General features: G+C 41.6%; 1 protein-coding gene across 9 annotated transcripts; it reads left to right on the top strand.

Annotated features, from left to right (window-relative positions):
• Positions 1–10,581: 10,581 nt before the first annotated feature.
• Idh (Isocitrate dehydrogenase) lies at positions 10,582–15,084 on the top strand. Of its 9 annotated transcripts, none has more exons than NM_168268.3 (3): positions 10,582–10,695; positions 12,773–12,932; positions 13,583–15,084. In NM_168268.3, the coding sequence occupies exons 2-3, from the start codon at positions 12,831–12,833 to the stop codon at positions 14,831–14,833; spliced, it is 1,353 nt and encodes a 450-aa protein (NP_729369.2). In that variant the 5' UTR covers positions 10,582–10,695; positions 12,773–12,830; the 3' UTR covers positions 14,834–15,084. The 9 variants fall into 9 exon arrangements, with proteins under 9 accessions (NP_729369.2, NP_729368.1, NP_729370.1 ...); NM_176298.2 differs by lacking the exon at positions 10,582–10,695 and adding an exon at positions 11,013–11,159; NM_001144439.2 differs by lacking the exon at positions 10,582–10,695 and adding an exon at positions 12,402–12,638.
• Positions 15,085–15,142: the final 58 nt, after the last annotated feature.

The following is a 15,142-nucleotide window of genomic DNA, read 5'->3' as shown; positions in this document are numbered from 1 at the left end:
AGTGAAGCAACTGAAATCGACTTGCGAAACGTTAAGAATAATCTTCCGAGTGAAAAGTGGAGGTGGAGAATGGGGATGGGGATGGGGATGATCGTGGTCGGATCCAACGCACTCCATTTGGCTGGGAGTCCAAAAACTATACAAATGCGTCTTCCCTAATTGAATAATGCCACGGCTGCCCTCCCTTCAAGTCGTTCGAGCTCTTTAAAATTTAAAATTATAATTTAATGGTTTTAAATTGGTCGCTTGGGGTGTAATTTTCGCATTTGAGTTCATTTTAAACAAACTGTTTTTCGCTGTCAGATTTTCAGATTATCAAGAGGGTGGCACTGGAAGTTTTTGTTCGATTTGCCCGTACTAAATTCAAGTTTTGCTGCAAAAATTAGTTCTGTCGCATAAATAATAAAATTAATGATAAAAAGACAATTTTAAACTGATAAAATACTGATAATATAGAACTTTTTAACCCACCCACGCATTCACCAAGAACCGACTGAACTCAAGTCGGGTGTAGACATCGCATATTGTGCCAAGTGGTCACTTCAAAGCGCTTTTGATCGTTTTTGATTTCACATTCAATTTTATATCTGCCCGCTTTGTTTCGCTCATTCTCGGCGAAAACTACAAAAAGTTGCTTCGATTTTCGAGCATTTTCTGGAAGACAGCATCTTAATTTGAAGATTTATTTCAAGCACCGGAAGCGGAGCACCCTCCTCAGCGAAAAAAGAGTTGATTGTCCCGAATCGAAATCGCATATAATGGCCATATATGAACATATATGTATATAGTTAAGGAACATAGCCATAATTGACGCTGATTGTCCACGGTTACTTGCTTAATTCTGATTTCTCACTTTCGGCCGGGGGCAATGGAATCGAAGTCAATGGAATCAATCGATCAAGATCGAGGAAATGCGAGAGGATTGAACCCTTAAAATTTGCTTCTTAAAACTTATACAAAGAAATTGGGCTGCACTAAAGAAAGTTTTTAAGATTTCGGCATATCTTGGATGTAGGGATGAGAAATTTAAATAAATAGTTCATTAGATTTATATAGGTTAGTTAATATAACATATATATAAATCATATAAAACCATACATTATTATTAGCATTCATTAAGTAGAAATGTATTTTTTATTTCAAAAATATCAAACTTTTATTTAAAACCATTCAAATTAAAAGTATCGGTTCCAAGAAGAAACCGTAACGCTTTTAACTGATACCATTTGGTAATCCTCTTAGCAAACCCAAAAAACACTGCAAAATTGTTGTGTAAATTCAATAGAAACTATTGAAAATCGGAAAAGTTTCCGATGGGTGTGCATTTTGTGTTGAAAACCATGAAATTGTTATTAATGTCTCGACAAACAGCCGGCAGCCAGTGGCCATCATCATCGCATTAGGAACAATGAAAAGCAAAAGTAAATCGAAATCGTAGCAAAGTTGAAGACACTGCACTGGAGAAATGTTCATCATCATCAGTGGAAGTAGCAGCAGCAACAGCAGCCGCAGCAGCAGCAGCAGCAGCAGCAACTGCAGCAGCAATATCGGTGTTGGCATCATTATCATCGCCACGATCATCGACAAGTGGTGAACAATTGAAAAGTGCTTTTGCTTTGCTCTTGGGGGAACACGTGCCGGGTCTTTTTGGATTTTTATTTTTTTATACTCCTTTTTTTTTATTGGACTGCTATCGATCTTGAGTGCCGGTGTACCTGTCGCTGCCGCCACGCCCACCGCCCCCCCGGCCCATCGCATGTACACTGCCCTACAAACACACATGCACACACAGGTGCCCAAAATGCCCGCAATGTTCAGTTGCCGCCGGAGATCTTAAACTTTCATTTATACAATTGTCTTCAAACTGTGTGCAGCGCTTGCCGCTGCTCCAAAATGAAAGTCGGAACAAAATGGATTTGCTTTTCGGAATTTTTGTCCAACAGAAGGCATACACACAACCAAAAAAAAAAAATGTTTTTTTTTTTTTAAATACAAAATTGAAGAGAGGGGGAATAAAGCATTATTCTGCTGCTGTTTGTTTGTTCGTTTTGGGCCACTAGTTTATTGCAGTTTTGGGGCCATGTGCCAAAGGAAAGGTATGCATACCTTTCGTACCCACTTCTGGCCAATATCTCGTATAATCTAAATGTGCATTTCTTTTCTGCCTTTTTTCGGGATTTCGGCACGGGAATCGCTCTCCATCTCTTTTCGCCCGATCAACTTTCGCCGCAGAATTTGCAAGAAATAAAAAAAAATAAAAAAACGGAGAGTTATTGCCCTTGCATGGTTCTCTGCCCATCTTGGGACCCTATTCCTGCCCAGGGTCATTGAACGAAGGTTTTGGCAAACCAAAAAAAAAAAACACACACACAAAGTAAAAAATAAAGAAATAGCAGCCCAAACTGGTTATTATAATTTTTCGGCTTTCGCAGAATCGCACGCAGCTGCCCGGACAGCGTCCCCCATTAGGTTGGCCCCATTCCCTGGCCGATGGGTCCAGGAACTGGGCTTGGCCACATGACAGCCCCCGAATAGGCTCTACACTGACAGAAAATGGAACTAAAACCGCCTCCTCCTCCTTCTAGTCGCCAATCAGTGATGAAGCGTTGACCATTTGTACGTATCCTTTCTATTGAGCGACAAACTGCATAAGTTGTAGAACATCCCACTTTTTGTTTATATTATTGTACAAATACATACATAGATTATTGCATTAACTTACATACTAAAGCTTCAGTCCTTCCAATCTTCATTATCACTCTAAACCTCTTATTCATCACTCAATTCATTATAGTTCAGGATATAGTATTCTCTTCAGGTGTAACTTGTTCGGGTATTTGGCTTCGTGACAAATATGAATATTTTTTGAGAGCATGAAGTGGATTGCGCAGGAGGGAAGGGGTCCAGTCACGGGCAACCACATCCACATCCACATCCACATCCCCATTTCCATGCCCATTCCCAACTCGAACTGCACAGCCTCATCCCGATGCCAAGTACCAATCCACATCGGAGCACCGCGAACGCGGAAGTATTTAACGTGTTTGTTTGTCCATGCCAATTCCATGGCTTCTGCCGCATTTTCAGCTCCAGCCTCGAATTCTGGACTGGAGTTGGAGCTGCGAGGCTATGGAAATGGAGCTGCGATGCTCGGGAGCAGTGGATTGCTTGCTGGCTCTTTCATTTGGGTTTGGTGAAAAGTGTTTTGTATGCAAATCATTGAAATTACATATTATGGCCAGTCTTGCAGTAAGTAGCAGTTGGCCTCAAACCGAACCCACTGACATGCACCGTGCAACTGGGCAAATGGGCAAACGGGCAACCGGGCAGCCTGGCAACTGGGCAAGTGGGCAACCTGGAGCACACAATCGCTGGCCGGCGATGAAGACCTCAAATGGCCAATGGAGAATGGCGAAACGAGTGGAAAGCAATTGGCTGAGAACTGGCCACGACAGATCGTAAATTCATTAGGGCAATGTTTTCGGGAGGTCTGGCAGCTGCAGTCGATGTCTCAGTTGGGTGCCCAGAAAAAAAAAAAAACGGAGTACGGGGAAACTAAAAACCCAGCCAAAATTCAACTGACACCTCTTTAGGAAATGCTATGAACATATTCTGCAAAAAAAAACAAAAAAGTAAAGTCTTGTTTACGAGGTTGAACTGGTTTCACACAGCAATTTAAAACGTATGTGCTGCGGTCACAAAAACTAGAGCAAATATTTTCTAAAGAATAAAAACCAAACATCAACTGATAGAATTATACACTTCGGATATAGTCAGCAATTAATTGAATTTATTCCCCCAAATTAACTCTATCGTATTCTTCATCGTAAGTATATCAAAGCAATTAATGCATTCATAAAAGCAAATTAGCTAACTGGAATTACCCAACATTAATACCGCACTGTGCCAACTTTTGTAATGATCTTTTAGTGTCCGTTAGATGATCTTCTATCGGTTTTATATCTGTAGTCAAATCTCCTCTTACGATCAATCAATAGCATTATCCTTAGAAAGTGCAGCGCTGCGCCATTAGGAAGCGTCAATCAATTGCAGCGCAATTTCTCTGCCACACACGCACATACCAAGGCAAATGGGGCGTATGCTCAATTTCTAGTGCGAAAAGGAAGCGAGAGGGTAGGGGATGGCATACTAAGTCGACTTTAATTAAAATGACAGACCATTAGAAAACGATTTGCCCAGATGAATATTTTTACGACTTGATTTGGCGCAATTGGAAAATGGGAAAACTGCAATTGGGCGAATATGCGGTTCAGCTGGAGGAAAACTGCGGCATTCGGGGCGCACAAAGGGGGCGGGTTCGGGGCTTCCGTTGCAGCGAAACGAAAACTGATCATTAAAATGCACAGTTGAAAACGCAGGTGAAATCTCATCTTGTGGCTCTTGCGGTTTAACAGCCAAGATACCATGGCATATATCCATATATATATATACATACTGTACAGAACTGTTCCATCTGACGCTTTCTACACGAACGATTGAATAATGCTGGAGATTCATTAGGGCCGCGTGTTAGTAAGAGGCTCTTCTTTTTGATCGAAGCATACATTAATTGATTTGTTTCGTAACCGAAATTAGGTAATTCGAAAAAGCGAAGAAGCAGCGAGGAAAACATTTAAACGCTCAAATCTTCTTCGGACTTGGGGCACACGTGAAAGTTCATAAACGAAAGCAAAACGTAAGCTAAACATTTTGTTTGTAACGCGTATGGCCAGCAATGTCATTAAACAAAATGAAGCAGAACAGCGTTTGGGCCATGAAAGGCTTTTAACGCGTTCAAAAAGGTTTGGCGATCGGGGATCGGGGAGTGTGGATATGATGATGATGATGATGATGATGATCATTAAATGCCAAAAAATGACCGCTGAATGAATGCAGCGAATGAAATGCCCACAGTGTCCAGAGTCAAATTATAGCAAAAGCAAAGCTAAAACTTTAATGTTTCGAATGCTTCGTTTCGTTATCGTTTCTCATTTCTCCTCGGCGAGTATGAGTATGAGTATATTAAAAGTGAAAACATGTAGCCGCTCTGCTCAACTCATTTGATTTCATTTCATTGGCAAGGGACGGCAAAGCCAAATTGGCATACAAATTGCGTATACGTAATTTTAATTGATCATTTAAGCGATTTAGTTTCTGTTTCTTGTTGCCCGGTTTATGTAAGCATCGCTATTCGACTTTTTCGGTATTATGCTAATTTTGTTGCGCATTTAGAAGGATTAATGAACACCATTGACGGATGGATGAGTAAAAGTTGGCAATATTATTTTGTGACACATTACCTAATCGTCGTCGGCCGATCAATAGACCAACTTTCTTATGCAAATATAATCATTAATGAAGCAACGAATGTTGTGACAAGAATTCTTTATATACATTAATTTAATGGGGTGTTTGAAAGAGAAATCAAATAGAATAGAATGGATCTAAGAATTTTTTATAGTTGTCCATTTGATTCATTTAGGCCACAACGTCACAACGTCCCCATTTCCCATCGAAATCCGATTGACCGGCATCTCTGATAATTCCTTCTCTTCTCTTGGCAAAAGTAAAAAAATGCTGGAAGCAAGTGAAAGTGCCTAAAGACACATTCAATTTCGAATAATTTCGCTATCAATTAATAAAACGCGCAACATGCATGAATGAGCGAATGCGAATGCTGTGCTCTGCTCTACTGGAAAAGATTAATTGCCGGCCACGTTGTGGAGGCATCATTAGCACATCATTACTGTCCCCCAGCTGAAAATCGTAATGATTACTTTGGACATTTGAATGGGAAGTCTGGCGGCTTTTTGCGGCGAGAAAAGTGCTTCGAAAGCGAAGGTTGCCCGGTTCCACGATTCCATGGCTACACGGTTCCTTCCTCGCCAAACAAACCATGATGCTTTCAAAACTGCACGGATCCGCAATAGAAGGCCTGCCCTCCAGCACTCGTGGGCAATATCTCTTACCAAAAAATAAAATCCGAGGAGGGTCTCATGCTGCGTAAGCGTTTTAACGTAAAACGATGAAAGTGCTGCCTGTCGAAAAGCACTTAAAGAAATGTTTGCTCACTATTTTCAATATAATAGTGCCTAGGAAAGAACTTAATCAATAAACTATAATTTAAATGTTCTGCTGGAAAATAACTTAAAATATACCTCTTTTTTGGATGCATGGTCACACTTTTGCCATAAATGATATAGTAGAAACCAACTATTGAACTCATTTTTTTTTCAGTGCTTATTTAAATGCTTCTTGGTGGCATTTCTCCTTGCCATGATGCTCAACTATTGCCGGGCTGAATAATGATGGAAACGAAAAGCATGTAAAACACCGCACAAAAATCAATTGGAAATTTTACTTTCGACGACAAAAAGACAGATCTCAAATGGAGGCGGAAGATGAGGCTCTATTCCAAAAAAAAAAAAATAAAAAATGATATAGACAATGTGGAACTATTTGCGCTGTCCTATGCTGTATAATTAAATTTCTTTTCAGTTTGATTTTCACCCTCCAAAGTACAAGTCATCTGAAAGACAGAGATCCCAATGCCGTGAAGGGTTTAAGCAAAACTTCAGGCCTGTCATGGCCGCAATGAATTTGGTATTTGGCTGTGATGCCAAAAACCAAAACCAGAAACGAACTGCCACAAATGTATTTTTATAATATTCCACGAAAAGAGGGCTTCTTTTATTGGACAAAGAAATGGGAAAATAATTATACAACCGTTGAGCTAAAAATACATTTTATAAAACGAAGCCAAAAATCTCTTCCTGTGATCAGGGTTTAAATATTCTTAGAAATCAATAAGATTGTTAGATAGGCAACTTCGCAGTAATAATTATTGATATTGAAATGTAAATTATGTAAAAGTAAAGCCAAGTAAATTAAGGAACAGTCGCTGAAATATGTTAATATAAATATATATTCCTAATGTTTGCCAGAAGTTCTTCCTGCAATCAAAAGACCCCATATTGCCTGTCTCCTCTTCATTGTCCTGCCTTCGGGCCACTCTCCGATCCCAATCCAAATCCAAATACCAATGCCATTCCCCATCCTAGAACCCCAAACGCTTTCAACATTTCCGCTGCAGCTTCAATTACTTTCGAGCCGGTGGAAAATTTGCATACAACCAGATGGAACACATGAATTAATATTTGGCTATTGGCCATATTTAGCTGACACAACAATAGAAGCAGTCCATGTCTGGCTTTAACCATGTGAAAGCCGAAAGCCAACCAACCAGCCAGCCAGTCAGCCAAGATCGCCGGTTCGAGAGCGCATTAATGATTTCTCACATGGAGCTGGATGCAAAACCGAAGCCGAGGTAGCGAATTCAAAATTGCGTAGCTGTGATCTTGGCCCTTGGACCCTTGGAAGGCATGTGGATATCTCTGGGCCTGGTCGATACATTGACCCAGTGGACAATTGGTATGCAATGTGGCTGCACTTCGTTGGCAAGCTCAGTGGCGAAATGGGAAAAACAAATGCCCTGGCATTGCTTTCGATTTTGAATGATTTCGCATACGATTGCAGAAAGTATTGTGGGATTGTGACGGTTCCGCCAAAAAACATTCACTTAATAGTTAAGCAACTCAGAAATGTGTTTTATTTGCATTCCGAATCATTTTGTAGATCATATATTTCCTCAGGTTTTACATAGATACAAAGTTTTTAATGTAATGACCGAATTGCAGGGTATAAAGATATTCATAATTTGCACTCATATGCACGTGCTACATTCATTTTCAAAAGCCATTCACAATATCTGCAAGTTATTGGCAAAGTTTCCTAGTTGACAACGTCAACGCCTTTCACCTGATCGACTGATGAACAATGCTTTGCCGTCTGAATCAGACGGGTAGTCAAATTAAAAACCAATCAAATCGATGGGAAGTAAATAATGCCGCATAAGACGAAGACGAACCCAAGTCCAGTGCCTTAGTAGCCCACATCGTCAATGGTGGGCTAAGATCTGGCTATTTTTGTACCGTCTTAGCATAAATTTGCATAAGCAGTAAAGTCCGATACATAACTGTAAATATAATGAAACGAGCGCTTGATAAATAACATGAAAAAGCCTTCTAGAAGATCGAAGAAGCGACCACGCCAAGAAAGTGATATGGAGCAGTCGAAGATTTCCTTTCCATGCATTCTACTCGTAAAAGACATTTGCATCTGGGCTGGGCGAGAAATGAAATATGTGCCATACCAGATCGGCAATGCGATTAAGATATCAACTTTGGTTCGAGCCTCCCCTCACCTACCAAAAAAAAAAAAAAAAAAGCAGCTCCACAAAGATTGGAGATGAGTTGAAAGCGCTTTGAATATTTGGAGTGCTGAGTGATGAGACCTGGAGAAATTGAGACGAAACTTCAAAGTGGGATGACACCTGGTCCCTGTTCGGGCGCCATTCTGATACTGCTATTCCTGTGCGAATGTATCATTATAGTCATATTTATATAAAATTTAAAGAAATCTTTATAATATACTTATGACCTTTTCTAACTTTATATTTATGGCAATAAGCATCTAAATAAGCTAATTTCTTTGAATTCAGTCATACAGCTTAGAAGACTTGATGAGTTGGTCTGCCGTTCAGCACGCTCCCATCGCTAGCTCCATTGAAATGGAAACTGGCCAGGCTTACTAGCTTACTAGCTAACTGGCTAACTGGCTAACTGACCAACTGACTGACTGACAGCCGCACATCGCGTCTTTAGAAATGGCGCACAAAAGACAAGCTGCTGCTGCTGCTGCTGTTCAGCATAGGAGTTGGTTCGTTTTGGTCTGTTTTTTTTTTTGTTTTTTGTTTCGTATGTTGTTTTTGTTTTCTTCTTCTGTTTGACGAAATTGACTTTCTCCATTCAATATAATTAATAGTAATATTCCGATGCCTTGGCTACACACACGTCTTCAGAATGGTAACAACCAAAGACACACGGCCGCTTGGAATGTGGACAGGAAGTAATTTGTTATTGCAGGCGTGCATTAGAGATCGAAAGGCGTTCGAATATCCATCACATCACAGCAAGATCCGCTGCACGTGCACGGCATCTCAGTGGGTGAATTCCTCGTGGGGGCCAAAGGGAATTCGCACCGCACCACGGGGCGTATGGGTAACAAGTGAAAAGTGTGGAATGCTAGCCGTTCACCCGGGCGCATGAGTGATGTGCGCCGGTATTTACGAGCATTTTTCTATACGTATTTAAAGATCTGCCACATATTGTTATTTATGCAAATTGTCTTCATTCGAGGGCGCTGGCTACTGCTCACTTTCAAAACGACAGACAGAAAACATATTTAGCTAATATTTAGGATGGCTTCTTCTGCTGTTTCTACTGCTGCTTTTACTTTTCTCCTTAGCATTCCGCTGGCTGAAACTAAAAGTAGTTTACCAGACGCTTCTGTCTTGGGTTTAATTTTTTTTTGTCATCTGTTTACATAACGAGGAACCACAAAAAAAAAGTAATAGTTTAACAATGCCAACTAACAAATAAGGCAGTGCGGGCACGCACTCCACGAAACTATCTGCCATCCGATGTGTGAATGATGTGCCTGGGCAAGAGCAAGTGGCCAAGTGGCAACCAGTGGCCATTTCACGTTCATTGACATGGCTAATGGCGGGTACTGATGGTTCCATCCAGCAAGGTGAAGTGAAGTGGTGCAGGGCAGAAAACCAAAGCACGTTTACATTGAGGTTTCGCCGGCACGCGTTTATTTTACCTGAGAGGATGGGCCAAAACCGAATATGTTATTTAATGCATTGGCATGCACAAATTAAGACACGTTATAATTGGGGGTTATATAAGCGAGCATAAACGGCGCTTATCTAATGCCACACGGCAAAAGCAAAGAAAGCGTCGCAATTAGACGAGTTTTCTAGCCAGTTTTTGTCAAATAATAGGCCCAAGATCGAGTGATTTTCATGCATGTTCGGTTGGCTGTCGCCGCATTTGATGTTTTCCATGATGTTTGAAAATGCTTATCGGGTGCGGTCCCTAATGAGATGGGTAACTATTTATCTAGGGGGGAAAATAAAATATGTAATTTTGCGCGATAAGAATAACAACGGAACATGTTAATGAGCATTTTCTTGTTTCGTCATTCAATAACTAATTCAATGATTTTATTATCATTACTGAATATCCCACATTCCTTTCAACTGTCCAAACTATGCGAAAGAACGTAGCATTCGCGTCTTAATGGCAGCACACTTTCGCATATTAAAGGCGGTCACAACAAAAGATGGCAATTTTAAATTTTTTTTGCATATTTAAGACCAGTTAAACGGCGCCGGCTAACATTTCACTTTTGGAGCACATTTTATGGATTTTCTTTTAGCGTCATTAAAGCAAACGAACGCACGCTGCTCTCACAAGTTGCGGTAATTGAGAATTCAAATTTTATGTTTGGCGGTTCAGCAAGACGAACTAATACTGAGTGCTGCAGAACTCGAGAGTAAAGCTTAAAGTTCGTGAGAAAGCTCTTCGCAAGCAGCTGATTGAATAACATGTTTTTATCTACGGAATTATCTTCCACACGCGCCACCTCTTGCTCTTTATTGTTGTCGTCGCCAAATCAGTTTCAGTTATTCGCTGCGTCTGATTGGGAGTGGTTCGAGATCTTTCGGTCTGCAATTTAATTAGTCTGTGCTCTAACATTCTAAATTCGGCATTTTAAATATTCTAAAAGGTAAGTGGAGCATTTGTTTAGCCTTATATAAACCGGTTCACACTCCACGCCAAACACCCACACTTCCGATCGCATTCCGCCCAGCTATTTACTGCACTCAAAGGCTGACTTGCAATTTATCTGAGCAAATAAAAAATGGTGGATTTCCAGATCGGTTGCAATACGTAAATTTGCCGCAATTCAAGCCTCCTTAATGCAAATAAGTTGCGCATTTTAACTTTATGCATAACCTCTGGCCCAACCTATTTGGGCCCGAACTTTCCCCACCGGTCTGTTTTCATATGCATTTTATTTGTCTGCCGCTGTTTTGTTTTTTTCTTTGCACCGGTTTGCCTCCTCGAAAAAGAGAGATACGGATAAAAAAAGTGTGAAGAGACGACAGTGTGAAAGAGGGGGATATATGTGGAGAGAGAGAGACACGTAACCCATTCGACAGGCCTTTTCACATCCACCTGATTCTCCAGGTGCTGTCCAAAGTTTAATCTTGAATTCGTGTCGACAGTTTTAATTAAACCTATACAATTACTATGCATATCTACAAATAGATGGTTCGAGAAAACCTCCAGATAGCTCGTATCTCATTGGGACTTTTGCATGCACAATTTGGAAATGTTTTTAACTTTCTAAGTTTGTCCTATGTTTTGAGTGCTTAAACAACTTAAACAGTCGACGTTTATTTTTTTCATTTATCAAACTAGAAGTCAGATCTGAATACAATTAATTACTATAATTAGATTATCGTAAACTTATATTTGATAAGGATAGATGGACTCTTTTATTAACTTGTCAGTCGAAAAATTAAAACCATAATTTTATTAGGTTTTCTTTTTTATTTCTAGCGAATTTTGTATTAACAGTTTCATAAAGTTCAAGGGTCAAAAGTCATCATGCAATCTTTTTATTTCAACAATAAATATTTCTGGGACTAGAAAAACACCAGATGAGAAAATATCAGATTAGATCTAGATAATTTATTCGCCCCGTCATTACCAGCTTATTTACCAATCGCAAGTCTTATCAATATCGTACTATGTTCGAATTCTCCCAGTTGGACTAGAAAAAAAAACGCTTGTGAAATTCGTTTGGTGAAAGCATAAATATTGTTATTATATATAATTGTGGGCGTGGCCTCAGCTTATGGCGTGTTCGGCGATCGCGCCACCTCAATATGTTAATTAGGTACACATGTACCTATAAAGACTTAGAGATATTTATATTAAAGTCAGACAATGGATCTATTAAATATGAGAAGAAAAATCCAAAAAAACATCACGCAATTGCTATTTTAATTTGGAAGTAAATGGCATTGACTGAGTAGATAAGAATGGTAGACGTTTCAAGATAATCAGAGCGAGCCTCCTTCGCAACAAAAAAAAAAAAAGATTGGCGCCCAAGTTCAAATATTATCTAAGCTTTAACATGTCAGTTCGACTATCGTTATCGATAGTACCGCACGTACCAGCTGATTTTGAATTCGGGTGAAGTTGAATAAATAAGCTTAATGCCACGCGCTTTTCTAATTTGTATTCCTTATCAAAACAAGTCGGCCGTGAACTTTAAATAAAAGTGGCTAGCCCGCAATAGTGGAAAAGTTTTTCGCCAGCTGATAAACGCAACAGTTGTCATTCGGAAGAGAGGGACAATGCCACCCGCAATGCGAAAGCGATTGACAAGTCAGCCGGCGATAACGATTACATGTTTACGCGTTCGCCGAGTGCTTATTGTTTTTTATACTCTCGTTACATTATTAATTAAAACACTTGCTTTTAAGTGTGCCGAGTGTTGTGAGAGCAGCTTATCAAAGTCCGAGGTTCTAAATCTTATCTGACTGGGCATTTAGAACGTTGTGATTACGCCGATTGCGCAACAATTTGACGATTGTACGCCACCCAAGAGAGTCGGAAACTGTAGCGCTTAACGGCACTTTACAGTTATCAGTTACGGTTAGAGCGCGTCTGACGCCCACAGCATTTAATTTTGCTTTGTCCGAAAATTGTTCTCTTTCCCGGGACTCCAGTGTCATATTGTCTCGTATTGTTTCACATTGGTGACAAACACTATCGTCTCTCGTTTCCAGTCGTCGGTCGGTTCATTCATAATAATAATACCCACATCCACACCAATCCGGTTGTAAAATGTTCGCCCTGCGCCGCACAGCCGCAATGATGACGTCGGTCCACCGGCAGCCGCATCTCAGCCAGGCCGTTTTTCGGGCCAATTTCGCCATCAGCGCCGCGGTAGGTCCTCCTTGTATCCTCGCCCTCTGTCGCTCTAAATCTCTTTGCTTACTAAATTTCGGAATAGGGTGGGTCGATGAGCAGGAGAAAAAGATATTTTGAATTTTTTGAAGTCGGTCTCAATATTAAGATTATAAACAATCACGTAGTCACCTGTGCTGCTAGCATCCGATAAATAGGATTACTATATTTACTGTTTATACAAAAAAATTGAACAATTTTTTCTTAAATTTATAACCTATGAATGCAAAGTAGAGATATTAACTTTTAGGCAAGTACCTTAATAATTACGTCGTCACGACGAAATATTAAATATTACAAAGTAAAGATAAGGGATTACTTTTGAAACACGGTGTATTTTAATTTCCATCCATCAATATCGACCCACCCTATCCCAGGCTGATCAAAGTTTACTTTGCTTTGACCAGTTGTCAGTTTATTATCGTCATACATATAAGTTTCGCCTGTATCGCCTGTGCTTAGGACCCCAAAACCCATAAGATATCCATGGATAATGAAAGGATGTCCGCCGTGAGCGAGGTGAATACCCCAATACCGCAGCATTCAGACACAAATCCATTTTTCATGTAGCTAATAAGATTCCCATCCTGCCCTTCAAGCACTCAAGTGTGGTATGCTCTCCCGAACAGATGGCCCAGAAGATCAAAGCCGGTCCCGTTGTGGATGTCCTCGGTGACGAGATGACCCGCATCATTTGGGACTCCATTAAGAGCCAACTGATTCTGCCCTTCCTGGACATTGAGCTGCATACCTACGATCTTGGTATTGAGAACCGCGATAAAACCGAGGACCAGGTCACCATTGACTGTGCTGAGGCCATCAAGAAGTACAACGTGGGCATCAAGTGCGCCACAATCACTCCCGACGAGAAGCGCGTAGAGGAGTTCAACCTGAAGAAGATGTGGAAGTCGCCCAACGGTACCATCCGTAACATCTTGGGAGGAACCGTCTTCCGTGAGGCAATCATCTGCAAGAACGTGCCCCGTCTGGTGACTGGCTGGCAGAAGCCTATTGTGATCGGTCGCCATGCCCACGCCGATCAGTACAAGGCCGTCGACTACGTGGTTCCCGGACCCGGCAAGCTGACCCTCACCTGGAAGGGAACCGACGGTCAGGTGATCGATGAGGTCATTAATGACTTCAAGGGCCCCGGTATTGCCCTGGGAATGTTCAACACGGACGATTCCATTGTGGACTTTGCCCACGCCTCTTTCAAATATGCTCTGGACCGCAAGCTGCCGCTGTACATGAGCACCAAGAACACCATTCTGAAGAAGTACGATGGACGCTTCAAGGACATATTCGAGGACCTGTACAACAAGCAGTACAAGAAGGAGTACGAGGCGGCGGGCATCTGGTATGAACACCGTCTCATCGACGATATGGTTGCTTATGCCATGAAGTCGGAGGGTGGCTTCGTGTGGGCCTGCAAGAACTACGACGGTGATGTGCAGTCGGACTCCGTTGCCCAGGGCTACGGATCTCTGGGTCTGATGACCTCCGTGCTGCTATGCCCCGATGGCAAGACCGTGGAGGCTGAAGCCGCTCACGGAACGGTGACGCGTCACTTCCGCTTCTACCAGCAGGGCAAGGAGACCTCCACCAACCCCATTGCCTCGATATTCGCCTGGACCCGTGGCCTGCTGCATCGTGCCAAGCTGGACAACAATGAGCCACTGAAGCAGTTCGCCGACACCCTTGAGCAGGTGTGCATCGACACAATTGAGAGCGGCGCCATGACCAAGGATCTGGCCATCTGCATTAAAGGCAACATCAACGCCGTTACTCGCAGGGACTACCAGGAGACTTTTGAGTTCATTAACACGCTGGCCAAGAACCTGGAGGGTGCCCTGGCCAAGAATGCCGTTGCTGCCAAATGACTATCCGGCACTCAGTCCGAGCAGCAGGCCTCGCATCTCTAGAAAACTACTCAGCGATGCCTTGTCCTCGTCACCATATTCACAATATTTCCATTCGTTTTTGTAGATGTGCATGTCCTAGGCTAAAAATCCGTGTCCTCGATGCATGTTTCCCACTGTTTCATTGTCTCTGCGAGACGCAAAAAAAAACCCTGATTTCCCTTTAACGTCTAACGGAAAAGAAATTTCAAATAAATGTATTTTTATACCGGACTCGAGAGGTCTTTAACCCAGTCGAGGGTGGGCTCGTTACGAGGCCCGGTCCACTTG

This window comes from Drosophila melanogaster, chromosome 3L, assembly GCF_000001215.4.
Source record: "Drosophila melanogaster chromosome 3L".
Taxonomy (NCBI): Eukaryota; Metazoa; Arthropoda; class Insecta; order Diptera; family Drosophilidae; genus Drosophila; species Drosophila melanogaster.
The sequence above is the reverse complement of the archived record's forward strand: the minus strand, read 5'-3'. Positions and strand labels throughout refer to the sequence as shown.

What these genes read in the sequence shown, in the direction of transcription:
- Idh (NM_001144438.2), top strand. Translation starts at nt 12,831, where the DNA reads ATGTTCGCCCTGCGCCGCACAGCCGCAATGATGACGTCGGTCCACCGG. An exon ending in ATTTCGCCATCAGCGCCGCG is followed by an intron (nt 12,933 to 13,415) that starts GTAGGTCCTCCT and finishes GCCTGTGCTTAG; the next exon opens with GACCCCAAAACCCATAAGAT. An exon ending in GGATGTCCGCCGTGAGCGAG is followed by an intron (nt 13,473 to 13,552) that starts GTGAATACCCCA and finishes CTGCCCTTCAAG; the next exon opens with CACTCAAGTGTGGTATGCTC.